Source organism: Sitophilus oryzae, unplaced genomic scaffold (assembly GCF_002938485.1).
Source record: "Sitophilus oryzae breed Bouriz unplaced genomic scaffold, Soryzae_2.0 scaffold_1002_pilon_pilon, whole genome shotgun sequence".
In the NCBI taxonomy this organism is placed as follows: Eukaryota; Metazoa; Arthropoda; class Insecta; order Coleoptera; family Curculionidae; genus Sitophilus; species Sitophilus oryzae.
The window spans coordinates 35,330-62,817 of record NW_022145619.1 but is presented as its reverse complement, the minus strand read 5'-3'; the positions used below and the strand labels follow the sequence as shown (position 1 = coordinate 62,817).

Here is a 27,488-nt window from a genome sequence, read left to right as displayed (position 1 = left end):
TTTTTTCGATCTTAGAATAGTAACATTTTTTTTCTATTCTTAACAGGCAGTTCAAGAAATCGGAATAATCAAACAGTTTCAATTCGCCTCGGCACTACAAAGGATGTCTGTGATAACCAAATCTCCAGAAAATGATCACTTCGAAATTTTCTGTAAAGGATCACCCGAAAAAGTAGTGTCACTATCCAGAGAAGAATCCATCCCTCATGACCTGTATGATCAACTGAAAGTGTATACTCAAAAAGGTTACAGAGTAATAGGTAATTTATTTTTTTCTAACAAAAAAAATAAGTCAAAATAATTTTGATTATTGTAGGTCTGGCTAAAAGAAGTCTCCCTGTGGATGTAGATTATGAAAAAGTACTGGAAATTACCCGTGAGGAAATTGAAAAAGATTTGGAATTTGTAGGACTGTTGATATTAGAAAATTGCTTGAAGCCTGAAACGAATGGAATTATACAGGTTTTAAAAGATGCAAACTTGAAAATTGTGATGATTACTGGTAAGATTTTTATAATTTTTACTGTTTCTGTCCAGGGTTGTGTAACGACTCGCAGAAAATTAATTTTCTACGCGTCGTTCTAAAAATTTAGTGAACACCATAACTTCTTCACATGATTCACTTTCATATCTCCCTAAAGTCAATGAGAATTTACACAGTTTCTTCTTCACGCCCGTAGCATTAGATGAGCTCCGTAGTACAATTAAAAGTATTAAAAACCAATCCTCATCATTGGGACTGATGGGCTTACTCTCAAAATGTTCTCTGAACTTCCGGAATGCACATTAATGCATCTTACTACTTTAATTAACGAGTCATTCCAAAAAGGAGTTTTTCCAAACTGCCTTAAGACAGCAATAATTATTCCTCTGCATGAAGGAGGAGATAAAGATCAAGCTTCGAACTATCTATCGCCCAATTGTACTCCTGTCCACATTATCTAAGATCATTGAAAGATTCGTTTGCACAAATGATGCTATGTTCGACCTTTTTAATAATGTATACTCTATAGCCTGAATAACCCTCACTCTACAGCTACAATTTTCTGCGATTTCTCTAAGGCGTTCGACTGTGTAAATCATAATATTTTAATTAACAAATTGCAATATTATGGATTCAGGGGTGTGCCGCTCGAATGGCTTAAGACATATCTTGGCAACAGAAGGCAGCTTGTGAGGATTGATACGTCTATGTCTTTTTGTAAGCCTATAGAATGTGGTGTCCCTCAGGGTTCAGTACTAGGCCCTATTTTGTTTCTGGTGTTTATCAACGACATTGCAAATCTAGATATTAGCGGTAAAATTTGCGACTTTGCGGACGATACTAGTTTCACTTGGAGCGGCCCAGATGTTACGGCACTATAATACTATATCCAGTGACTCCCAAGTAGCATCTATCTGACTTCGAACTAAATCTGACCTGAAGCGACGTCAGACTTTGTGCAAATTTAGGTCGGGTGCTGGTGATACGACCTGTGACGTCGCTTTCCTATTAAAAGCGACGTCGTTGGATCCGAGTCGGTAAATCCAACGATCTGTCGACGTACAAAATAACAACGTACCATTTTTATTAATTTCCCAACGTCGTTCCCACGTTGGCTTGCACGACGTACATATATACTTGAACCAGCCCGACGTCTACCCGTTGTCCGAATAGGATAAGTCTCACTGATAATCCCTAAAGTAACGTCCAATTATATTTTTGTTGTATTTTATGTTCATATTTATAACCTAATTTACGTATCTCTATTTACGTCCAGAATCACAACCAAATACAACCCATTAAGTAGTATTTGCGACCCTAATGAACATCATGAACATAACCTAATAAAAGTTTTTGTAAACAAACTTATGCCTAAAAACACTAAAAAGGCATTTAGACATTCATCTACATTTTACAGAAAGAGGTCAAGGCTTTTTTGCAAAAATAATAATAGTAGTAGTGATGTCTTGCCTCCACTCATATAAATGATTTTTATCCGGGAACAGATGCTGCATTACACTGGTGCATCTTAATTTCATTTTAGCTTAGGAAACCAGCAGACCCCATCCTCCTCCCACATGTGAGGTTAGCTTAAAAAGTGGCTGTCCATTTTTTTAAGGAGAAAACAAAACTAAAATATAGTTGCACAAATCCACAAATCACCATACGCAGAAAGTGAGGTTACGTGGCGTACGTTGGAATTATATACGTCATAATACGATTGCCGGTCGTCCGGTTTGATGATCTTCGGTGGTGTGAGACGACTAATGTTGACACCCGGTCGGAATTAGTGTATTGGTAGTTCATATTAAGTCGGACACAGAAATCCGCCATTCTTAACACGTATCCGATTGTCAGCCATTTTAAAATCGTTTTTGTTTTAAAATTTATATTCACATTTCGATTTCTAGTAGAATAATATTGATAAGGTTGAGTTTGGGGGAACCACGAGTACAGTTGTATGATTAAACCAGCTAGGAAAATTAAAAAATATTTTTGCAAGTAACTTTTTTATAGATATTTTTATTTATAAATCTACCTAATTTTGAAGCGCTCGTTGTTTTCCGGAGTATCTTAATCAGATATATCAAAAAGTGGACTTCCGTTGACAAAACTGATGTCTGGATTAATGATTCAGAATTATTATAATATGAAATTAGACAGGCACTTATAGTTATATTCGAGGAGTGATTTATGAATCCATTTGTAATTAGGGGTAGTTTGGTTAGGTTTTTGCGTATTCTTGATAGCGAATATGAAACCAAACGTAACGTAAGTGCTTAGCAACGAATTTTAAGTAACTAAAATCCAACGTAATATGACGTTGGTGATTGGTAGAATTACATTCCCTATTAGGTCAGATACCGACGTCGAGGCGACCCGAATCTGTATTCCCCATTTAGGTGCAAATAAGGGTCGTCAGGCGGTCGAACCGACGTTGGTAACCGACGTCGGGTTTATTGAACGCGACGTATACCCGACGTTAGATAACGTCCAAATGCTACTTGGGCTTAGGCACCATTAAATCTTGGTGCGATTCTAATCTCCTATGCCTCAACCTATCAAAAACTAAAGTTTTGTCATATAAAAATATTATAACCTTTTGTACTTAATAACACCACTATTGACGTCGTGGATTCTGTGAAATTCTTAGATTGCAATACTATGGATTCAGGGGAGTGCCGCTCGAATGGCTTAAGTCGTATCTTGGCAACAGAAGGTAGCTTGTGAGGATTGATACGTCTATGTCTTCTTGTAAGTCTATAGAATGTGGTGTCCCTCAGGGTTCAGTACCTGGCCCTATTTTATTTCTGGTGTTTATCAACGACATTGCAAATCTAGACATTAGCGGTAAATTCTGCCTCTTTGCGGACGATACTAGTTTCACTTGAAGCGGCCCAGATGTTACGGCACTATATGATACTATATTCTGTGACTTACGCACCATTAAATCTTGGTGCGATTCTAATCTCCTATGCCTCAATCTTTCAAAAACTAAAGTTTTGTCATATAAAAGTACTATACAACCTTTTGTACTTAATAACACCACTATTGACGTCGTGGACTCTGTGAGATTCTTAGGACTTGTTGTGGACAACTCGTTAAAAATGGGACTTGCACATCGAAGCCTTATCAAAGAAACTAAGCTCTGCCTGTTTTGCGCTAAGATCAGTGTCTAAGGAACTTAACTCATCAACCTCTAGAATGGTCTATTATGCCCTTTTTGAGTCGCATCTTCGTTATGCCCTTCCATTCTGGGGTACTTGTTGCAAGGACAAAATTTGATCGTATTTTCAAACTTCAAAAGAGAGCAGTTCGATACTTATTGGGACTAAACAGTAGAACTCACTGCCAGGATTTCTTAAAAAATACTGACCTTTCCTTCCTTATTCATTTTTGAATCCGTTTGCTTAACTTCGCAAGCACATATTCTCTATTCCGGAAAGGCCTTCTCACAACCATCCACTTAGGAATGCGGAGCACGATATTTATCTGCCAACACCGAGCTCAGAACTAGTTAAGGGCTCAATACTACTACAACTGCCAAGAAATGTACAATCATTTGCCTTCGAATATCAAGTCACTTTCATTTCTTTCCTTATCACTGCAAAAAGCTCTGAAATCATACTTACTGAGAGAGCCCTATATGCGGTAAACGACTTTTTTGTTGATGTTTAATCATGAACAATTTGGAATTTTAATTTTAATATTTTGATCATCTCACACACTGGTTAAAGGTCTAGTATTTAATATTTTATAACTCTTGATTTTATGTTATTATAACATGATTTTATCCATTTACAGTTTTCCTTTTGTAAAATTTTCTAGATACGCCTGTGTTCTGCAATGTTCATGTATGGCGTATTTTTTTTGGAATTGTTTGATTTGTATTGTATGATATTTTTTATTATTTGTATATTTTTTGTGATTTTGTTTGTTTTTTAAATTCTTTTGTCGACGAAGCTATTTTGGCTTTTTGTACAATAAAGCGTTATTTATTATTTTTTTCAACTCCTCCAGGCATTACCTGAAACAAACTTATTTTTTTATAGGAGATAATATTCAAACAGCCGTCACAGTAGCCAAAGAGTGTAAAATTATTGATCCAGATTGTACAATATTAGAGATATTAACAACCAGACCCAGCAAACAAGAATCGGCAGCTATTACCTACAAAGTTATAGGCACGCCAACCAAAGCAATTGTAAGTAACTGCAATATACAGGGTATTTGATAAATGCTAAAATACATAAAGGTATTCTTGTTCTAAATGACGTAATGTAATTTTTTAGGCTACTGGCAATAATGATGGTACCTTCAAAGACATAGAGTCGATAGGCGAAAAAGACAAGAAATACTGCTTTGTGGTTACTGGGGAAGCCTGGGGTAACATAGTTAAATATTTTCCTGATTTGATACCGACGGTAGTTACTCAGGGAGCTGTGTTTGCTAGAATGTCAGGGGCTCAGAAGCAACAGTTAATTGAGCAACTCAAACTATTAGGATATTACGTAGGTAAGGAAATATAATCTAAAAAAATCTCTATTTTCTTTATCAAATATCAGTTTTGGGATATCTTAAAGGCGGAAGATTAAACCTAAAGTAGATAAAAAAATAAACATTCTAAAAATCTACCGGCAGCAATTTGGAATCGCTAAAATACATAATTCTCTGTAGAAGCTGATGCTTCAGGTTTTGTAAAATCGTTTGTATTAGTTTTCTTCGGGACATTTTTATTATAATTTGTTTATCGAATCGTTAATTATCAAGGAGCACATGTAGTTTTTCGTTAAATGTGACTTTTGTGACTTATATTGAGTATTACCACAGATTAGGTAGGTATCCTATAAGTATAAAGATAAAAATCTTGTCTCTAATTCGTGGTACGAAAATTGTTTTTTATGACGATGTGCAAACGAGTCAAATTTCCTGTGCGCAAACATAAACTCGCGTAAAATAACAATAAACAGCGTAATAGAGAGATATCGCTAAACCGAATAGCGTGCATGAACGTTAATAAGGCCAGGTGTTATTTCCTTTGCGTGAGGTGGTATTAACTCTCTTCATTTATAGTTATCTCATTGGCACAAAGATGCGAAAGAAAGCGACTGCATCGGAAACCGCTCGGCAAACCCGACACGCTTATTGAGTGGTGTAAATACACCAGTCGTTTAGTCCGGAAACCTATGCTGTGTCGTATTCGCTTGCTGGAATGACATAGTGCGTGGTTATATGTTTCTTTTTAAAAACGCGTGTAGGATTTTTTGTTGAACTTTTGAACTGTTATTTCTAAGTTTTGGTAATTTGTATATCTTATTTAAAATGGGATGCAAATGTGTTTATTTATAAGGAAAAAGATATTTATAGTATAAAAAATTAATTTATTTAACAAAATTTAATTAAAAAATGTAGACAAATAGTTACCTTTCTACTATTGGTTCTATCGGACTTTTTTCGACTATATAAATCTTTTATTTGTAAACTTTAATACATCAAATATTTTCAATCTAATAAATCATTTAATGATGTAAATAAGAGGAAATTTCTCCCATGGGTGGTCCAAATTTTATAGTTTTCATTATATCAAACAGCCTCTGAGAAATGTTTTCAACTCAAATGCCTTTAATTATGTTTGACTACATCATTAAAAAGGTCTTCAAATACATCAATGTGAAATTTGTCTAAAATTTGCAAAAGAATCCGAATCTCTGGATAACTCGAAATTATTTACCCATTTAAAAGACTTTGATCATGAAAGTGGAAAAAATTTGTTCATTTTATTTTACAGGCTGGAAAAATTATTTATATTAAATTTTGATGAGTTTTGCACTTGAAGAAAACATTCAGAGGCTGTTTGATATAATGAAAAACTATAGAATTTGACCACCCATGTGAGAAACTTTTTTCTTATTTACATCATTAAATTATTTATTAGATTGAAAATATTTTATGCATTAAAAGTTTGCAAAAAAATAAAGATTTATATGGTCGAAAAAGTCCGATAGAACTCAATAGAAATGTAACTATTTTGTCACATCTTTTTAATTAAATTTTGTTAAATAAATTAATTTTTTTATACTATAAATATCTTTTTTTTTTCCTAATCTCCTACGAGCTGATATAATATGACGAGCAATCTATTAAATTGCTGTGAGATTATACAGAAAGTCCACAGACTTCGAGACATAGGAAAATCAAGTCCATTTAGCGTGTGTCCAAATTTTGACAAGTTTTCAAAATGACAGTTTTGTTTAGATTGACGTTTAATTTCACCTGACTTCTCGGTGAATGATTTCTTTTTTATGGGGTACATAAAATCTAAAATTTACGGCCAAGTGAAGAAATTCAAAACTTGGAGCAGTTAAGGCAGAAAATATTTAATGCCTTTTGACACTGATATGATATCCTGTCACCCCCTGATATGTTATCCAATGTGAGGAGGGATTTTATGATCGTTTGGGTTATTGTTTAATGCAAGAGGGGAGGCACTTTTGAACAATTTTTTGTAATTTTTAAATTTCATTATCCTGTTTTTTACCGTTTACCCATTACCTACCTTGACGAACATGGGAAAACGAAGGTCCTTTTCAGGACCACAAATATTTTGATTGAGAAAATTGGTAACTTTTTTTGATTAAAAACAAAGTTGTTACCATAATACCAATTTAAAAAGTGTTTTAGTAGTTTTAATACACACTATGATATAAAATTTATTATTATTATAATGTACATTATTAATACTATTGTTTATTCGAAATGGCATTAAGGCCCAATTGCAATAATGATTTAAATTTTTTTCTTAAAGATAAGTAGAGCTTAGAATGAGCTGTATTTATATTTACTTTAATATTCACCTTAAATGAGGGAATTTGACTGATACAATTTTTTGAATTTGAATTGTTTTTAATGATTCTAACAATTTTAGTTCAATTTTTAATAAAATTTATTTAATATTATTAGAAATCCAAGAGCTTTGAAACCTCTTTTAGCGATTTATAAGATTCTCAAATGAATTACAGGTGCCCTTATTTTTCTATGAAAATCCACACGCTTTTTTTCATAGTCGCTGCAGTTGTTATAGCTATAAAACAAATTTTTGTCTGTGTGAAAATTTGGTGACACACGCTAAATGGACTTGATTTTTCGTATATGTCTCGAAGTCTCAGGACCTTTTTGTATGCCTCGATAACATATTGGTGCAGATTATTTTCACCCAAACAAATAATAACCCAAATTATACATTGATGCGGATTGTCTATGAACTCTTTCTGAAGGTCACAGAAACCTGAACGCGTAATTCGGTGTTCTTTCGCATCTGTTATAGGTAATTTGTGTCATTGGTCTAGCCCTAGCAGTCAACTATTAAGCTTGACCAATCAGGTTGGTTAGCGTGGTTTTTTGAAGGGTGTTAATTCATTTGTGTTTGTCAAAAACTCTAAGGGCTGCTAGGGCTAGACACAAGTACTGATCGCGTCGCGTCCGCTATTTAAACTTAACCTAACTTTGAATTTAAAACTTTGAAATTGTTTTGTTTACTAGGTTTTAAAACTAAAGGGCTAAAGTGCTTATTTCCAGTGCTTTATTGTTCAATGTCTGCCAGTGGGCTTAGGGCAACAAGCAACAAATTCTCTTAGAAGGGCTAAGTCGTCATCTGCTGTAAACCTAAGACTCTTTATAGGTTCTTGTATTGGAAGAGGTGGAATCCATATTTTCGGCCATATTTATTTAATTAAAACTAATCCCAGCTACTTAAATATCAAATTACCTAATAAAACTAAAGCAATAATTCAAAACAATTCAAACATAACCTAAAATAAAAGATCTCGCCGGCCGGCTCCGGTTGTCAAATACCCGCACATGCCCATTTAAGCAATTTTTAAACGTTATCAGAGGTTATTTAGAAAGAGCGCTTGGTGTAATTGATCCGCAAATTACGTCTGACGGTAACGCTATTAGCGGGTGTTGCGTTAAAAATTGACTCGCGCATATCGTAACCATGATAAGGTGTACGCGTAAATACTGGATGACGCTATTCGGTTTTCCGATATCTCTCTAATAACTGTGCCGGTCAGGCGCTGTGCACAATTTTAGCGGCCATAAATGGGCGTGCTATGTACGCAAACTAGTAACCTAACTAGTGCCCGATTCCAAAAATTGGAACCACGAAAAACAATAAAGAAAAAACAAAGATTCTAATCTGTATAATCTGTGGTATTACCTCTAATTTTGTTTGTAGTATACGAAAAAAAATGGTAAATTCATGTTTTAAGTTACTTGATTTTTTTTGTAGCAATGTGTGGAGATGGAGCAAACGACTGTGGAGCACTCAAGGCAGCGCACGTAGGAATCTCACTTTCGGAAGCTGAAAGCAGCGTAGCTTCTCCGTTCACATCGATGGAACCCAACATTTCCTGCGTACCCAAAGTGATCAAAGAAGGTCGGGCAGCGCTTGTCACCTCCTTTGGAGTGTTCAAAATGATGCTGTGCTACAGCTTGACAGAATTCACCTCTGTTATAATCCTGTATGGAATTGACACAAACTTAAGCTCAATGCAGTTCTTATTTATTGATGTTCCTTTGGTTCTGCACTTTGCTGTGTCGTTTGGAAGAACTAGAGCTTACGAGAAGCTGGCAACAACGCCTCCGAGGACGAGTCTTTTAAGTTTTGTACCTCTGGTGTCTCTGGCTTTGTTTATGATACTCACCGGGGTGTTTCAAACGTTTTCTTATTACTATATTCAAACTTTCGACTGGTTTACTCCCTTTATTTATGAATCTACCCCAGGATCTATCACGAGGTTTAGTGAATCCTACGAAAACTACGCAGTTTTTTGTGTTTCAATGTACCAGTACATCATAATGGCAATTGTGTTCTCTCAGGGAAGTCCCTATCGTAAACCCATCTACACAAACAGAATTCTAATGTTCTCATTAACTTTGATGACAGCAATTTGCACATATATGGCGATATACCCTGGAAATTTCACACAAAGCTTCATGGAGTTGATGGTACCACCACAATTCGATGGTAGAATCATGATACTGTGTATAGCAGCTGTCAACTACGTGGCCTGTCACTTTACTGAATCGGTGATTGTTGAGACGGTTTTAGGCAAATTTATCTGTCCGAAATTCAAAAGATTCTCCAAGTCCCAAAAGAAATATGCCGAAGTTATTAAGTCCTTGAAAGCGGAAGATTTTTGGATGAAAATTAGCGGAGAGGCAAGGTTTAGCAAGAATGGAATCGATAACAGTGCATTTGTTCAGTCTGAGACAAATTTGAACACGAGATTATGATGTTTAGTTAGTGCAATTTTAGATTTAACTGTTAATAAAGTATTTATAATTTTTTATTAAGTTATTTTATTTTATCTCGTATACAGGGTGAGTTTCCTACGATGTTCTCTATGGGTATCTCGGAAACTACTGGAGATGAACAGTCGGTTAAATGGGGAAAGAATTGCAGTTTTGTGGGGTCATAAATATGCGCCTTTCAGATTTTTGAAAAAGTTCATGGCTTACTAGATATTTCGAAAAAAACAAATTTCGGATATTTTAAAAATTGTTCCAAATTCCATTATAATCTATTTTAGACAAAAAGTTTTCAGATAAAAGTTGTAGATAATCACATCCCGAATGAGATTGTGTTCTCCGATTTTTTCTAAAACCTGTCATTTTTGACATATGACACAAACATATGTTTTTTAAATGGAAACCATAGTTTGCCATGACTTCATAAAAAGCGCCATTTTTTAAGCTTTTCAGCGATATAAGCTAGATACAATATGTTTTTTTTTCACAAAATTACTGAATTATAGCCAATTTTTATGTTTCTTGACTAATTTCACCATGGAAACAAGTTCAATCGCCGTCGCTCTCAGAAATATGAAACTGTCACATCCAAACTTAAAAATAACGTAAATTAAAATAAACAAAAATTGTAAATATGAATTTTTCAAATGATGAAAAGCGTGTAGGATTATTGGTTCAACTTTTTTTGGCCATACAGTTTCGAGGATACGTTGACCGGTGAACGTTACTTATGTTTTTTAGAGAACAGTTTTCAAAGACATGTTAGAAAAGTTAAATATAGATACTCGCGCATTATTAGAGTGGTTCCAACATGAATTTCATTATGACAAACTTAGGTTAAAAATTATTTATATCATAATTATGTAGATTCAGGGATAGAAAGAGGTGGGCCTCCTCGATCACCTGACCTATCCATTTTAGATTTTTTTTATTCGGTATGGTTAACAGCAAGGTTTACAAAAGAACTTATGAATTAAGAGAGGCCCTCGAAAAGGCGGTACAGGAGAAGTTTAATTAAGTCGACCGGTCATTCTGTGAGAATAGCTAGAAATTAAGTTTTAAAAAGATGCATTTATGTACTCAAAACAATGGCGGATTTTTTGAACATTTTCTAAAATAACTTAAAGTGTATGTAGTGATATTACCTTTTTAAGTTTTAGTTTGTCAGTTTGTGTAATGTAAATTGTAAAGAGCCGTTTAATAATATATTTTGTCTTTTTATAAGTTATAAATCATAACAAAATAAGAACACGCCAGCTAAGTGAAATTAGTCAAGAAAGATAAGAATTGGTTATAAATCTTTTAGCTAAAATCATTTTTTGAAAAAAACTTTGAGAAAAGCTTAAAAAATGGCGCTTTTTATGAAGTCATGGCCAACTATGATTTCTATTTAAAAAAACAACAAATTTTTGTGTCATATGTCAAAAATGACAGGTTTTAGAAAAAATCGGAGCCAGCAACTAAAATATTTAAAAAAAATTGTTCGTGGTATTTTACTTATAACTGAAAAGCTATCAACTTTTTGTAAATAACCATTCTTTCTATAATTCTTGTTTTTATAAATTTTCTCTAAACAAACTGTTTTGGGTCAAGAGCCAGCAAAATTGACAGTTTTAGACTGCTTGTTGCTCAAAATTGCACTTTGTCTACTACCCACACCCTTTATTTGTTAATGGCTGATCTGCCCTAAAATTATATGAGACAAATATTCATTCGCAAGAAGCTAAATAGGATCCCGATATCCTTATTATCAAAAAAGAGCTTGTAAGTTTGCCTCATTAATTAATTAACCAGTAGTGGGAAAAATATCAATCTTTTGGTGATTTTGATTGTTCCGGATTGAATATGTAGTAATACATGGTAAATGGTAGCAGAATCGTAGAAATTTCTCATTAAAGCAAGACAAATGAATGCATCTCAAATCTCAAACACTGGCTGATTCTCATTTCGAAGCCGACAAAACTGTATCTGATCATACCTATACAGATTCTGCACGAAATAATTGATTGTGAAAAAGAAAAGAAATTTTTCTTAAATTCTTATAGAAAAATAATGCAATTGCTTGCAACTAAATAGTAATGTTTTCAAAGATCACTTATACTTATCATTTATATACCGGGTGCGTCTCAAAACTGGCTCACTCCTATATTTTCAGATGAAAAAACGAGATTTGGTATGTTAGTATACGACATAAATTAGGATTAATTGACGTATCCAATTGTTTTTGATCACTTCCTCTTTCACCGGAAATTAATAAAACTTTTGATTTTTAAATGTCAACCTCGGTATTTCTACTTTATGCGATAGAAAATGACAATCTGAACATATCATAATGTGTCAACTTTTGACATTTTCGCATATGGATTATTTGAAATTATCTTTGAATAAGAAGACTAAGGAACGAGCATAATGCTATCCATGTATTCATGCATGGTGGGCGGAAAAGCCACCATAAAAGCTCTCTAGAGTGGGGATCCTTGACAATTCTGTTTGACGATTCATTTGACACATTTGAATTTGATTTGAAATTTTGTGGATTTGTCAGTCTTTACGGAGCTTATTTTATGTTATTTATTATTTATTCTACTACTGATAGTTGTATAAAAAGTAAAAATCTAGATGGAAATTGTGGCAGAACTTAAATTAACAGTGACACTATCGCGATTTATCGAAAAAGACTCTAAAATAGTTGGTCGTGTAGCGTGCGGTAGATCTCGGCAAAAATTGAGTGAAATAATGGAACAACTTTTCGCTAGTAAGGGACTATATAATATACATACGTGTTGTAAACCGATCATTTATGAAATTCACTTAAATTAACTAAATTATATATTTTTCTTGCATTTTAGCTTTTATTTATTACTTGTCAAAGATTAGATGTCAAAGAATTTAGATACGTTAATTTGACTTACCTGCTTCAGTAGCGTATCGGATGTTTGTGTTAATAAATACTTATTATAACTTATCTATTTTTATTAGAATTATATATTTTTATAACAATTTTAATAACTACCAACATTTATTCACAACGTAAAATAAAACAACAAATTATTGAGTCTACCCCACGTCTGCCCTACATCATAGTTTTACATTTTTTAAATAAAATTAGAACGACACTGATAAACCGGAATTTAAGTCGGCCATATTTGAGGCCCATCGCGGTGTACCTAAGATTTTTGATATGCTCCTTCCTTAGTCTTCTTATTCAAAGGAAATTATAACATACGGTTCATAACGATAATTTGACTCGAAATATCAAGTGTGTGATACAAAATTATTCGTAAAAAATTCTTTTACAAAATATGCAAATGAGCCACTCGTTCCATTTGAAAAAATTGGCATATGATTAAAAATACAATTTGGGCATTTTTTAACCGACCAGGAACGAAAAACATAGACGACCAAATCTATTTTTCCAAGGCTCCTTGTTTAAAAATTAGTGTTTTTAACACAGCCATGGCACTCTAGATTGAAATTTAAAATACGATTTTTTGAGCAAAAACGTCAAAATTGACATATGATATGTCATTCTACTCAGAGTGTCATTTTCTCTCGAATAAACCAGAAATATACCGACGTTGCCATTAAAAAATCAATAGTTAATCCGCAGTTTGTTCGGCTTGCGGCGCCAGGTAGGGTGTTCGCCCGGTCTCAATATTTCCCTTCCGCCGGCCCTGCTCAGTAGTTCCCGAAATACCCATAGAGAACATTGTAAGTAAACTCACCCTGTATACAGAGTGTCCCGATATTCCGTGGACATAGAACTACTGCCTATTTGTGGATTTAAAACAAGTTCATTACCTCTATACAAAAGTGCTTCGTTTGTCCGCTAGAGTGATGCCCTCTACTTTTAAACGTTAGAATTAGAAAACACATTTTTTCAGATATTTTAAGAACCGCTATTCGGATTTGATTGAGATTTTGGATATTTTTTTAAGTGCTTTAATATTTGACTTTTACAAAATTCAAGAAAAAGTACGGGAAAGGTGGAAACTCACACCCCAACCCTACATAAATTTTAGTTTAAATATTTTTTTCTTATTTTTTTGTTAAATTAAAGTTTCAGTATAGAAATATGACTAGATCACGTCAACACAAATTTTGACGTATTAGTTTGAAACATAATACGACATATTTACAATAATACAAAATATACAATCAATAACTAATTTCTTTAATGGGTATACATTGTGTTGTTGCTACTTCATAACAAATTAGGAAATACACGTTAGTAAATCGATATGAAATGGAATTGCTGTTACACCACGTTGACCTTAGAGTTCAAATTTCTTTAACACGAATAGATAGATACAGTTTTGTTACGTTTACTTTGCAGAGGAATACTAGCCAAGGTACAGAATTTTTTTTAGAGTGTATATTATGTATTTACCTATTACAAAAATTGATAAATTCAGTAATTATAATTCGGTATCTACAGGGTTGTTCACCACATACGACACGGAGTATTGTAGCTAAACGATGAGATTTTTACAAATTGTAAGTTTGGGGTTCGTTGAAGGACTATTAGAGCTACAATTTAAAAATATTTTTACAAGATACAGAGTGTCCCAAATAAATAAAAAATATCAAAGTTGTATTTTTTTAAATGGAACACCCTGTATATTATTATATTTTAGTTTCTACGATTAAAATAAAGGTAAATTTGATTAAGGTTTATTATACTTAAACCTTACCGTTTTTGAAATATTTTCAATTTTGTGAAATTGCAGTAAAAATTTTAAAGCTTCATTTCTCCAAGAGTATCAATGTTTTTAATACTAAATATTTAATGAAGTTTATTTATTGATCAGTTATTGTGTTGCAATAATAAAAACAATACTACCTTATACAGAGTGTCTAAAAATTTATTTTAAATAATTATTAGCTTCAAACGGCAATAACTTCTTTAATTTAAATGGAATGCCCTGTATATTTTAGGAGAATCAGATGCACAATTAAATTGTCTATCAAATTGTATTATACCATTTTTTACCTATCCCTTCAAGTTTTCGTAGAAAATGCATTTTCTTATAATTTAGACCTCATTATATCCATGGAATATTGACATTTTAGATTGTTTTTAAAGCAACAAATGTACAAAATATACAGACTAGTAATATTATCGTTTTTAGCAAAACGATAATATTACTAGCCCATTTGTATGCAAAAAGAAAGTTATTTAATTCTTTATAAAAGAGTATACCATTAATTAAATATAACACCATTATTTCCGCCCATATACTAATTAATGACATACTTAATTGTGTTCGTTAATAAATTATTATAAATAAATGTGGATTTTTGAGTCAGAAATCAATATAATAATAAGTTATCAAATTAAAGTCTTTGTTGTTATAAATAAGCATTTATTAAAAAAATGAAATATCATTTTTAAGGTGTTACTTTTATCACACTGTCTAATGCCCATACAAAATTCAGTTTTTTAGTATTTGGAGCAATTATTATTAATCAACGCAAACAGTCAGTTAATGTGGTTTGAATACTGGAATCATATTAATTGGTCCTCTTTAACAAATATTTAAACAGTTTTTTTATTTTTTAAAGAAATAAACGAATTATATCGACAATATTAGTATCTGTACTCTTTAAAAATTTGGTACATCTTTAAAAATAATCTAAAATGTCAATAGTCCATGGGTATATTGATAAATAAGTTCTAAATTACAAGAAAATGCATTTTCTACGGAAACTTAAAGAGATAGGTAAAAAATGGTATAATATTATTTGATAGACAATTAAATTGTGCATCTGATTCTCGTAAAATATACAGGGCGTTCCATTTAAATTAAACAAGTTATTGCCATTTGAAGCTAATAATTATTTAAAATAAATTTTTAGACACTCTGTATAAGGTAGTATTATTTTTATTATTGCAACACAATAACTGATCAATAAATAAACTTCAGTAATTATTTAGCATTAAAAACTTTGATACCTTTGAAGAAATGAAGCCTTAAAATTTTTACTGCAATTTCACAAAATTGAAAATATTTCAAAAACGGTAAGGTTTAAGTATCATAAACCTTAATCAAATTTACCTTTATTTTAATCGTGGAAACTAAAAATGTAATAATATACAGGGTGTTCCATTTAAAAAAATACAACTTTGATATTTTTTACTTATTTGGGACACTCTGTATCTTGTAAAAATATTTTTAAATTGTAGCTCTAATAGTCCTTCAACGAACCCCAAACTTACAATTTGTAAAAATCTCATCGTTTAGCTACAATACTCCGTGTCGTATGTGGTGAACAACCCTGTATACTAATATATAAAATTCTTAAGTGACTGACATACTGATTAATCACCCTCCTGCTCAAACCACTCAACGTAAGAAGCTCAATTTTGGCATACAGGTTGATTCTAGGGTGTAGAGGTTCGATAAGAAGGGATTTTTCGAAATTCCAGTTCCAAGAGGGTGAAACCACCCCTCAAATATTACAATATTTTTTATTTAAAAAACAGCCAATTTTCCGAAAAAACGCTTAAACGCGTATATTTTATTTTGTTTTTTACATATTTTAAGATTTTTTAAAAATGTATACAGGATGTTCCAAAAATCTGGTCATTGATTAATCACGATCCTGCTTAAAGCGCTTGACGTAAAAAGCTGATTTTTGGAAAACAGATTGACTTTAGGGTGTAGAGGTTCGATAAGAAGGGATTTTTCGAAACTCGAATTCTAAGGGGCTGAAACTATCCCTCAAAAACCGGTGAGTTTTTCGGAAAAACTCTTAAACACGTATATTTTATTTTGTTGTTTTACATATTTTAAGATTTTTTATAAATTTATACAGGGTCTTTCATAAAATATGACCATTGAGTAATCACGATTCTGCTTAAACTGCTTGACGTTTAAAGCTGATTTTTGGCAAACGGATTGACTGTGGGGTGTAGAGGTTCGATAAGGAGGGGTTTCTCGAATCTCAAATTCCAAGAGGGTAAAAACGCCCCTCAAATACTACAATATTTGTTATTTAAAAAACGGTTAGTCTTTCAGGAAGACGCTTGGACAAGCATAATTTATTTGGTTTTTTACATATTTTGAAATTTTTTAAAAAATCGTACAGGGTGTTCCAAAAAGTTGGGTAATTTCTTAACCACGATTCTGCTTAAACTGCTTGACGTAAAAAGCTTATTTTTGGCAAACGGATTTTTCGAAAGTCAAATTCCAACGAGATGAAACTACCCCTCAAAGATTACCAAGTTATATAATAATAATGCCATATTGTTTTTTCGCATGCTGACATAAATGTGAGAAAATTTTATCCAGTTTGTATGTTAATGGAAATCCTTGCTTTGCTTTATCATCACCATTACAAGTGATTAATTCGACGCGAACGAAGTCGCTGGTACACGCTAGTTTTTTTAATTTTATTGAAATTTACCCTGTATAGCCCGATTTAAAATACCCATTGTAGGTTAAATTGAATTAAAATTTGGCCCCCTAGAAGTTATACAGGGTGAAACAAAATTAATACTGAACATTGGTCACTTTTAAAAGCAAGTTACTTTTTTGTTTTAAACGGAACACATAGTATATTATTTCGATAGATATAGATCTCTTCAAAATACCGTTAAGGATGCCTATTCCTTTGACAATAATCACCCTATAGTATACAGGGTGTTTCAAAAAACATGTGCTCAAACTGCTTACACTATTTAGCTAAAAAGAAAAGGAAAGTCAGTGGCGTACATGCTTTTTTAGAAAATATTCCAGTGATAACCCATACGCACGTCCCTGGGGAATTTGTCAACACTTTTTTAGCTTTAAAAATGTCGTATTTATAGTAACTTTTAAACGCTAAAAGTGCTTGCAAGAGAATTATATTAAATCGAAAAAATATTAAGAATTTAACACCCCGTAGCTTCGAAACAAAGCTATAGAATCGGACCTATGTTAATAAGAAAAATAAATCTTATTTTTACGTGAGGAATCTCCCCACGAGAGATGGCACATATTTTTTGAAACGCCCTGTATAGTGTCATTGTTAGTGGTAATATTATTCTGTGTGTTACTGAAAAAACTTTTAATAAACAATTAAATTAGAATTTCAATTCGATAGTAGAAAAATATTGTGTGCAACATGTGCAAAAACCATACTTGTCAAAATTCAAGCGTCTTGCAACAAATATGTCCTTTTTGCACTAGTTACACAAATAACTATTTTTGCGGCATTAACGGTAGTATTTCTTTTTTACGTTAACTTAGATATTTGATTTTTTCACAGCTTCAAGGAACTGTAGACGTGAGTGTATGGCTTTAATTTCAACTCGATACCTGCAAGGGTTCCCGAGATAAAGAATCTTGACAGACAGACAACAAAGTGGTCCTATAAGGGTTCAATTTTTTCCCTTTGAGGTACCAAACCCTGAAAAGTACAATGGGAGAAAGCAGCTGCTATGCGTACGAGAAATAAACTATTCTCTCGACGCGTGTTGTAGTGGTCCTACCACACTGTTACACAACTTATACGTTTGAGAATGAATTGATTATCTGGTAGTCACGTCAGTATACAGTTCCATTACAGAGTACCCAGCCGCACCACAACAAGCAATGTAATAAGAGCTGAAACAGCTGAAATACCGAAAAGCATTTGAATCATTCAAAACTCAAATATGTTATTGATATTTGAGATAAGATAAGGCTGTGAGACCATGTGCGTGATTTATTGTATCGATTATTATTGAACAGATGTTTGTTGGTGATACAGTGACTGTGATAGGATTTGACATACTATAGATTTCGCAATGGAACAACCTGATAAAAAGGGGAGCAAAAGTGTAATATTACAGGTATGCTCAGATGTAATTTGTTCATAAACAAAATAGAGTTTTATTATTTGACTCTTACTAACTTAAAAAAAATAAAGGGTATACCCGGATTAATGTGGGAAATCTGTCCCCGCGGCTTTTTTGACTCGCACTCAAGTGATCGATTTGGTGTGGAATCAAAATAATTCACCCAAATTTTTAGCTCTTGAACTCAAACGGTTTTCGAGATTTTCAAAAAAACTGTTTTTTCAATTTTATTTTTATAGTAAGATTCAAAATTAATTAATGATGATTTTATCATCATGATTCTTAAACGAAAAGCCCATTTTTAGCGGAGAAAAGAAAATTAAAATCTTAATTTTTTTAAACTTTGTCAAATATGTAACTCAGTAAAAATCGTCAGAAAATGTCTTTTATACTTCTTTACATTCAGGAATTTTTTAGAATTTTTTGAAGTGGTGGAACAATATGAAAAAAAAAATAAAAACTCATTTTTTTCTAAAATCTTAGTGGAGTGCCCAGAGACTTTTACCTCGGAATGCAATTACTGTGAATGTATTAATGTTAAACCTTCTGTATTGTGTTTTATAGATAAAATACTAAAATGTTTACCCATTTTTTTTCGTTGCTTTTAATTTTTTATTTTAGTAATTTTAGTAAATTCTTAATTATTTCCTTCTTAATATTTTGATTTTTTAATTCTTTTTCTAAGTAAATTTATTGAAATAAATAAATCTAATGCATATTATGCACCTATTCTGCTTATATTCTAATCATTGAAATGTTGATTGAAATCGAATTATAGCAGGGTGGCGCGTCGCGACGCGGTTTTTGCAAGGAGAACAAAGTTTGTATTGAAGTGAAATTTTCTGAGTAAGTCAATTTAAAGTATTTTCTTAAAATTATGTAGAGTTCTACAGGGTGCTGTCCCAAAAAAGTTACGCATCAAAGTTATGTTTTTCGGTGGAACACCCTATATATTAATTGATTTTTGATTCTAGTAAAAAAATAAAGGTTTGTTTCATTAGAAAGTTATATGACTGAAATGTATAGTTTTTGAAATACATTCATCGGCACGAAAAATGGGCATCTTAAAACTTTGATGAATTTTAAAGGTTAATATATTTTATTTTAATGGGCCGATTTTTGATGATTTTTACAGTGTGTTGCCAAATTATTTGACTTCTTAGTATCTTTTCTAAAATTAAAATGAAACTCCCCCATCTGTTAATTATACGAGGGAAAACAAAATGTTGATATTTTTGATGAAAGTTTGAAACGCCCTGTGAAATACGTTAAAAAACAGCAAGAAATTTAAAAATTATTTTATCATCTAGATACATCCTTCGATGGTTTGTTTGGGGTTATCTCATTAGCTTTTATTTTTGTTGAAATATTCGGTTTTAAAGAAGGCACTAACATATTTTTCGTAATTTTTACATTAAGACCACATGCTTTTGCTTTTGGGCCTAGTCCAAGGGCGTATTAGGGGGGGTACTGGGGACAGTACCCCCCCTGACGCTTGACGAGATACGAGAATTGAAATTAGTCAATGATCATGATTTTTTGAATTAATACCTGACATGTTATTTTGTATGCTTTTAATTATGTTGGATTTATCGTTTATAATATGTTCGGACCTAATTGCTTAGCTAAAGTGTTCTTATTGGCCAGGACAGTTTAGTGTAAGCTTACCCCTAAATCAATAATATCCATAAAGATATTGAAATAAATGTTGATGCTAAGTATATTGATAGGTTTTCCAAACAGCGTACTAGAAAAAACTTGATTTTGTTTTGTAGTTTGTATTTAAGTGAAGCTATAGTTTTTATAGTTTTTTCTTGATAGTTTAGAGTTTATTTATAGTTTATAGAAAATTAACTATTAAACGTTGTTTCATTTTTGTTTATGTTATTTACAAATCTATATTTTAATTTTTGTGTTATGTTTTTATATATTTGAAGACAAAAAATCGCCGTCGTTTTAATCGACAAAAAACGACGGTGATTTTTTTTGCGATCAATCATAGTACCACCCCCATAGCATACACCTATCTACGCCCCTGGCCTAGTCAACACATCTAGTAAGTTCTGATCCCGAAACAGGCCTTCTTGACATAAGATTTGCTTCATTTAATCTTCTTCTTGTAGTCCGTTAGTTAATATGTACGGTTCTTAAGCGCACCAATAATGGCGGTTTCTTAGCGATAAACTTACAATAAGTCGATCGTCTCTACTAAAAACTATACATTCTATCTTAGTAGAGTTTTTAATTTTTTCATATTGTTCCACTATCAAAAAAATTCTAAAAATTTTGAGTGTAAAGAAGTATAAAAGACATTTTCTGACGATTTTTAGTAACTGACATATTTCTCACAAAGGTTGAAAATTAAGATTTTAATTTTCTTTTCTCTTAAAATTAATTTATCTCATAAGGGCTTAAAGCACTCCACTCTAACTTATACTTTTATTTAGTTAAATGCCCTGTATACTGAATAATGTACAGGATGTAAGAACTTTAGATATTTTAATTGGAATTCTATTGTTTCCTGTTTGTAGGTATTTAATTATGCTTAATCACTTATCAACCAATAATCCAAATTTATTAAGTAATATTGCATGTAATAGTCAAATGATAACATATTATAGCAAAAACATTTTTTTCTCTTGTATCTTTGAAGCAATAAGTTTTGTTTATATCCGCTGATAATTAAATTTGAAATGTTATTTAGGCTTCTTAAAAAGATAGTGTTGAAATCTGTATTTAAAATTGCAACATTGTAATGCAATTAAAAACAATTTTATTGTGCTATCTTAAAAAAAATATTTCTAAACAAAATCAAAACTATTTATGTTATTTAAGAAATAAAACAATCTTTATAAACCTTCTGTACAAGACTTAAAAAGTTTGAATTTTCAATAATTTAATAAAATAAAAAAAATTCTTTAAAAAATCAACCTGCTGATATATTTTTAATTATTTTTATATATTATGTATTGTTTAGCAAACAACAGGGATATACAGGGTGTCCCCAGACTGAGCGTGTATTAGAAGTTTCTAGAGACCTACAAGATCTAGATCGGAGATTTTCTGCGCATCATTGTTTTACAATGAGATCTATCTATTAAAAATATTTTCAATATGGCGGCACTTCCGGAATTTGACACCAACTTTCTTATTTTAAATGGGGATCCCCATTTTTTATTACATACTAAATATGTAATAAGAAATGGGGGCACCCGTTTAAGATAAGAAAGTTGCTGTCAACTTCCGGTACTTCCGGAAGTGCCGCCATATTGAAAATATTTTTAATTGATAGATCTGGTTGTGAAACAATGATGTGCAAAAAATCTCCAATCTAGGTATTGTATTCTCTAGGAACTTCTAATGCACGCTCAGCCTGGGACACCCTGTATATTTATTTTAGATTCCTCAAGGTTTTATACGTAATGTACAGGTATTTTACAAAATTAGTTTACAATCTTATTAAAAAAAGACAATCTTTAAAACAACCTTGAATAGTGAGAATAAATACATATTGCACATTACTAAATTCACAGAATTAGAAATTATGACAAATTACATCTTTTATAACAAACACAAGTTAATTAAAAATATCCCCAGCAATATTATTGGCCTTCTAGTAAGATTGATTTGTTTTGAAGCTATCTAGAGTACTTAAATTAAAACAGTATTATAATTATACAGGGTCGTTCACCACATACGACACGGAGTATTGTAGCTAAACGATGAGATTTTTACAAATTGTAAGTTTGGGGTTCGTTGAAGGACTATTAGAGCTACAATTTAAAAATATTTTTACAAGATACAGAGTGTCCCAAATAAATAAAAAATATCAAAGTTGTATTTTTTTAAATGGAACACCCTGTATATTATTACATTTTTAGTTTCTACGATTAAAATAAAGGTAAATTTGATTAAGGTTTATTATACTTAAACTTTACCGTTTTTGAAATATTTTCAATTTTGTGAAATTGTAGTCAAAATTTTAAAGCTTCATTTCTCCAAGGGTATCAATGTTTTTAATACTAAATATTTAATGAAGTTTATTTATTGATCAGTTATTGTGTTGCAATAATAAAAATAATAGTACCTTATACACAGTGTCTAAAAATTTATTTTAAATAATTATTAGCTTCAAACGGCAATAACTTCTTTAATTTAAATGGAATGCCCTATATATTTTAGGAGAATCAGATGCACAATTAAATTGTCTATCAAATTGTATTATACCATTTTTTACCTATCCCTTCAAGTTTTCGTAGAAAATGCATTTTCTTCTAAATTAGACCTCATTTATCAATATATCTATGGAATATTGACATTTTAGATTGTTTTTAAAGCAACAAATGTACAAAATGTACAGACTAGTAATATTATCGTTTTTAGCAAAACGATAATATTACTAGCCCATTTGTATGCAAAAAGAAAACTATTTAAATCTTTATAAAAGGGTATACCATTAATTAAATATAACACATTATTTCCGCCCATATACTAATTAATTACATACTTAATTGTGTTCGTTAATAAATTATTATAAATAAATGTGGATTTGAGTCAGAAATCAATATAATAATAACTTATCAAATTAAAGTCTCTGTTGTTATAAATAAGCATTTATTAAAAAATGAAATATCATTTTTAAGGTGTTACTTTTTATCACACTGTCTAATGCCCATACAAAATCCAGTTTTTTAGTATTTGGAGCAATTATTATTAATCAACGCAAACAGTCAGTTAATGTAGTTTGAATACTGGAATCACAGCTGGAATCATATTAATTGATCCTCTTTAACAAATATTTAAACAGTTTTTTTTATTTTTTAATGAAATAAACGAATTATATCGACAATATTAGTATCTGTACTCTTTAAAAATTTGGTACATCTTTAAAAATAATCTGAAATGTCAATAGTCCATGGGTATATTGATAAATAAGTTCTAAATTACAAGAAAATGCATTTTCTACGGAAACTTAAAGAGATAGGTAAAAAATGGTATAATATAATTTGATAGACAATTAAATTGTGCATCTGATTATCGTAAAATATACAGGGTGTTCCATTTAAATTAAACAAGTTATTGCCGTTTGAAGCTAATAATTATTTAAAAATAAATTTTTTAGACACTCTGTATAAGGTAGTATTATTTTATTATTGCAACATAATAACTGATCAGTAAATAAACTTCAGTAAATATTTAGTATTAAAAACTTTGATACCCTTGGAGAAATGAAGCCTTAAAATTTTTACTGCAATTTCACAAAATTGAAAATATTTCAAAAACGGTAAGGTTTAAGTATAATAAACCTTAATCAAATTTACCTTTATTTTAATCTTAGAAACTAAAAATGTAATAATATACAGGGTGTTCCATTTAAAAAAATACAACTTTGATATTTTTTACTTATTTGGGACACTCTGTATCTTGTAAAATTATTTTTAAATTGTACCTCTAATAGTCCTTCATCGAACCCAAAACTTACAATTTGTAAAAACCTCATCGTTTAGCTACAATACTCCGTGTCGTATGTGGTGAACAACCCTGTATATGTTATTATGTTAGTTTTTCCCGATAGTAAAAACGCTCAAAAGATACTAGTTATGTTAAAATTTTATTAAACCAAAGAACCATACAACATTGCAATGCATAAAATTACATAATTGTATAAAATAAATCAGTTACTATACCGGGTGTTTCTCAAAAGTGGCTCACCCTTATAAATTTTCTATTTTTTCAGATAAAAAAAAACGAAATTTGGTAAGTTGGTATATGACATAAATTAGGATTGATTGACGTATTCACTTGTTTTCGGTCACTTCCTGTTTCACCGGAAATGACTGCAACTTTTGATTTTTAAATGGCACCCTCGGTATTTTTTTACTTTGTTCGATAAAAAATGACACTTTCTGAATAGAACGACATATTACAGGTAAAATTTTGACATTTTCGCTTAAAAAAATCGTATTTTATATTTCAATCTAGAGTGCCATGGCTGTGTTAAAAACACTAATTTTTAATCAAGCAGTCTTGGAAAAATAGATCTGTTCGTCTAATGTTTTTAGTGTTTTTTTCTGGCCGGTTAAAAGATGCCCAAATCGTATTTTGAATCATATCTCAATTTTTTCAAACGGAACGGGCGTGGCTCATTAGCATATTTGGAAAAAGCATTTTTTTACGAATAATTTGCTCCAAAAGACTTGGTATTTCGAGTAAAATTGTCGTTATGAACCGCATGTTACACAATCTGAAAAAATAAAAAAGTTGTAGGGGTAAGCCACTTTTGAGAAACACCCGGTATACTGTAAAAAACTATTAGAGATTGTGAAACTTGCAAGTCATTAACAGCATTTAAAACAGACCTCTTATCCTTGGCATGCCTTTTACTTGTATGCTTGTATATTTCATAAATGTTATTATTGTACAGGGTGTCCCATTTTCATTTATTTTACAGTTTATTTTGGTTTCTCGTTTTTTTTTACACGTGTTTTTCACGTAAATTCAGTGGCGTAACTGGTTAGTTCTTCGCTAGAAGCTATCATTTTTATGAAATATGACTCAAGATTATGTTTTTTTAATGAGGAATCTTGTATATTATTTTTTTGGTTTACCTTGTTATGAGCTTTCTAAAAATATATTAATCTATTAAATAATGCCATTTTATACCTTCTTTATGAAAATTAGTAGGTATATTATATTTTTAGAAAACTCGTTAAAAACAAGACAAATAAAATAAAAAATAATATCCAGGGTTTGAAAGAGGACACCCTGTACTTATACTGTATTAAAGACATATACCGGGTGTAACCATGGTGTACGTATACTGTAATACTGTAAGAAAAAGCAAATAAGTACATTTAAAAAATTCAATTTGATAAATAAAAAATACTTTATTATATTTTCTGTTAAATGGTTTAGATTTAGTAAATATTTTACTTTGTTTGGTTTCAGATTATTTTAGCATTTCTATCCAATTTCTCGAACATTGCCCCTGGTATGAGTATAGGTTTCTCAGCAATAGCCATACCAGCATTACGCCATTTTGACACACAGCAAATATCTTGGTTCGGTAAGTACCCTAACAAAACGTTCAGAAATAAGCACACCTTTCATTGTATCTTAGGGGAGGGAACTTTCATTCTAATCAGTTCATGGACACTAGAGCACTAGATCACAAGAGTGACCTTTGCTCTGATTTAGCTACCCTAAACCGTTGATACTTGCGTACAGAAATTCACTATCTCGCCGTTTTGTGAAATTTAAATTGCGCGCCATAATTTTTCAACCAATAGGGAATTGGAGACCACCTTTTCTATACAGGGTGGTCCAAACTGTATTCCGGAAAATTCGGCAGCATATTCTGCAGATAAAAATAAGTAAAAAAGTTCGTATAAACGTATGTCCGAAAATGCTTAGTTCCGGAGATACAGGGTGTAGAAGTTTCATTTTTATTTCGATTTTTTCCAAATAATTTTTGAAGTAACGTCAATATATTTGGATGAAAATTGGTATCTGGGGGGTCCTTTGACATGAGAAATTTGATTTTGATGACAGTATGACTATTTGTAAAGGGTCGCCACCTATATATGTTTTAACTGTTTTGAAAAGTAATAACTATTCACCCATACCTGTATAAATCTACATAGTGAAAAAAATATACATTTTCGTGATTTTTTATGTAAAAAATGTCTCTTGGTAAAAATGGCTACGAGCAACCGTTCTCAAGATATTTAGATATAGTCAATACTTGTCATTATTGACAGAAAAATAAACATGTTGAGTAGATAGTTATTTGACTGAATAACAATAACCATAACCCAATAACAGAACAGGAAATATAGACCTCCATAAAACAGCTTAAAAACAACAAATCAGCTGGCTGTGACGCGATTCCGGCGGAAATCTATAAGTGTGCAAGTAAAGAACTTATAGGTCATCTTAAGGCTCTCTTCGATGTCATATGGGAAAGCGGAGAGGTACCTCAGGACTTTCGCAACGCGAATATAGTGAATATATTTAAGAACAAAGGAAGTGCATCAGACTGCGGAAAATTACCGGGGAATTTCGCTGTTGGCTATCGGCGGAAAAATTCTTGCAAAATTATTTCAAACCGCCTGCACCCATATATAGACAAAATCGTTCCAGAATCGCAAACGGGTTTTCCGCGGTACCAACCACTTGGCACCAAATCGATTCCGTAATTTCACATCCAAATCAACTACTGGGAAAAAGTAAATATATATTTATACTGAGGATATTAAAAAAACACAAGTTCCACCAGTACAAAATTCAGTAGGTACAAGTACGCAACGAAGACGTTTTAAAATAAAGAAAAATAAAGTTTATTTTTAAAATAAAGTTTGATTGTTTCCACTTTTTCTGCCAGTTGAGAAGAACTTCAACGCAAAAGTCACAGAACAGCTATCTAGCAACTACCGCACCTGATCGTTCAACCTTGTGGCAAGTGAAAAAATGCGTAAACATCTAGAAATAATAAGAAAAAACAGCAAATTGATCAAAGGAATTTATCCATATCATTTACTCTGATAAATGTTTAAATAAACTTTTCAAATTTCAATCCTTCATATTTTCTCAATGACTCGACCGATTTTAAAAACAAAGCGGGAAAGTATAGAGAATAGAAATCCCTTTTCATTGCGGTACCACTTGACCCCCCTTCCCATTCGAAAAAAAATGGGGGATGACACCCCCGCTTAGAGGGTTGAAGATTTTGCAATCATTTTTGGGGCAAAAGTTCACAAACAAAATTAATGTGTTTTTGGATTTTTTGAAAAAAAAATACCCTAGCCGTTATGCCTTGCGGAACGTTTTCGATGGGCCACCCTGTATTCTAGGAATAACCAAGACAGA

The 27,488-nt window shown here is 31.7% G+C and overlaps 1 protein-coding gene and 1 long non-coding RNA gene across 3 annotated transcripts in view; both read left to right on the top strand.

Moving 5' to 3' along the window:
* Positions 1-9,837, top strand: part of LOC115885285 (probable cation-transporting ATPase 13A3) — a 45,168-nt gene extending 35,331 nt beyond the window's left edge. For both annotated transcript variants that reach the window (XM_030904174.1, XM_030904234.1), the window contains exons 14-18: positions 47-260; positions 317-502; positions 4,537-4,688; positions 4,777-4,999; positions 8,775-9,837. In XM_030904174.1, coding sequence (XP_030760034.1) covers positions 47-260; positions 317-502; positions 4,537-4,688; positions 4,777-4,999; positions 8,775-9,781 — 1,782 coding nt within the window. In that variant the 3' untranslated portion in view covers positions 9,782-9,837. The remainder of the gene's footprint in view (positions 1-46; positions 261-316; positions 503-4,536; positions 4,689-4,776; positions 5,000-8,774) is intronic.
* Positions 9,838-13,936: 4,099 nt separating this feature from the next.
* On the top strand, positions 13,937-25,684 carry LOC115884585. The gene is made up of 3 exons (XR_004050581.1): positions 13,937-14,148; positions 18,050-18,614; positions 25,569-25,684. It is a non-coding gene; the product is annotated as an uncharacterized LOC115884585 (long non-coding RNA).
* The last annotated feature ends 1,804 nt before the right edge of the window (positions 25,685-27,488 follow it).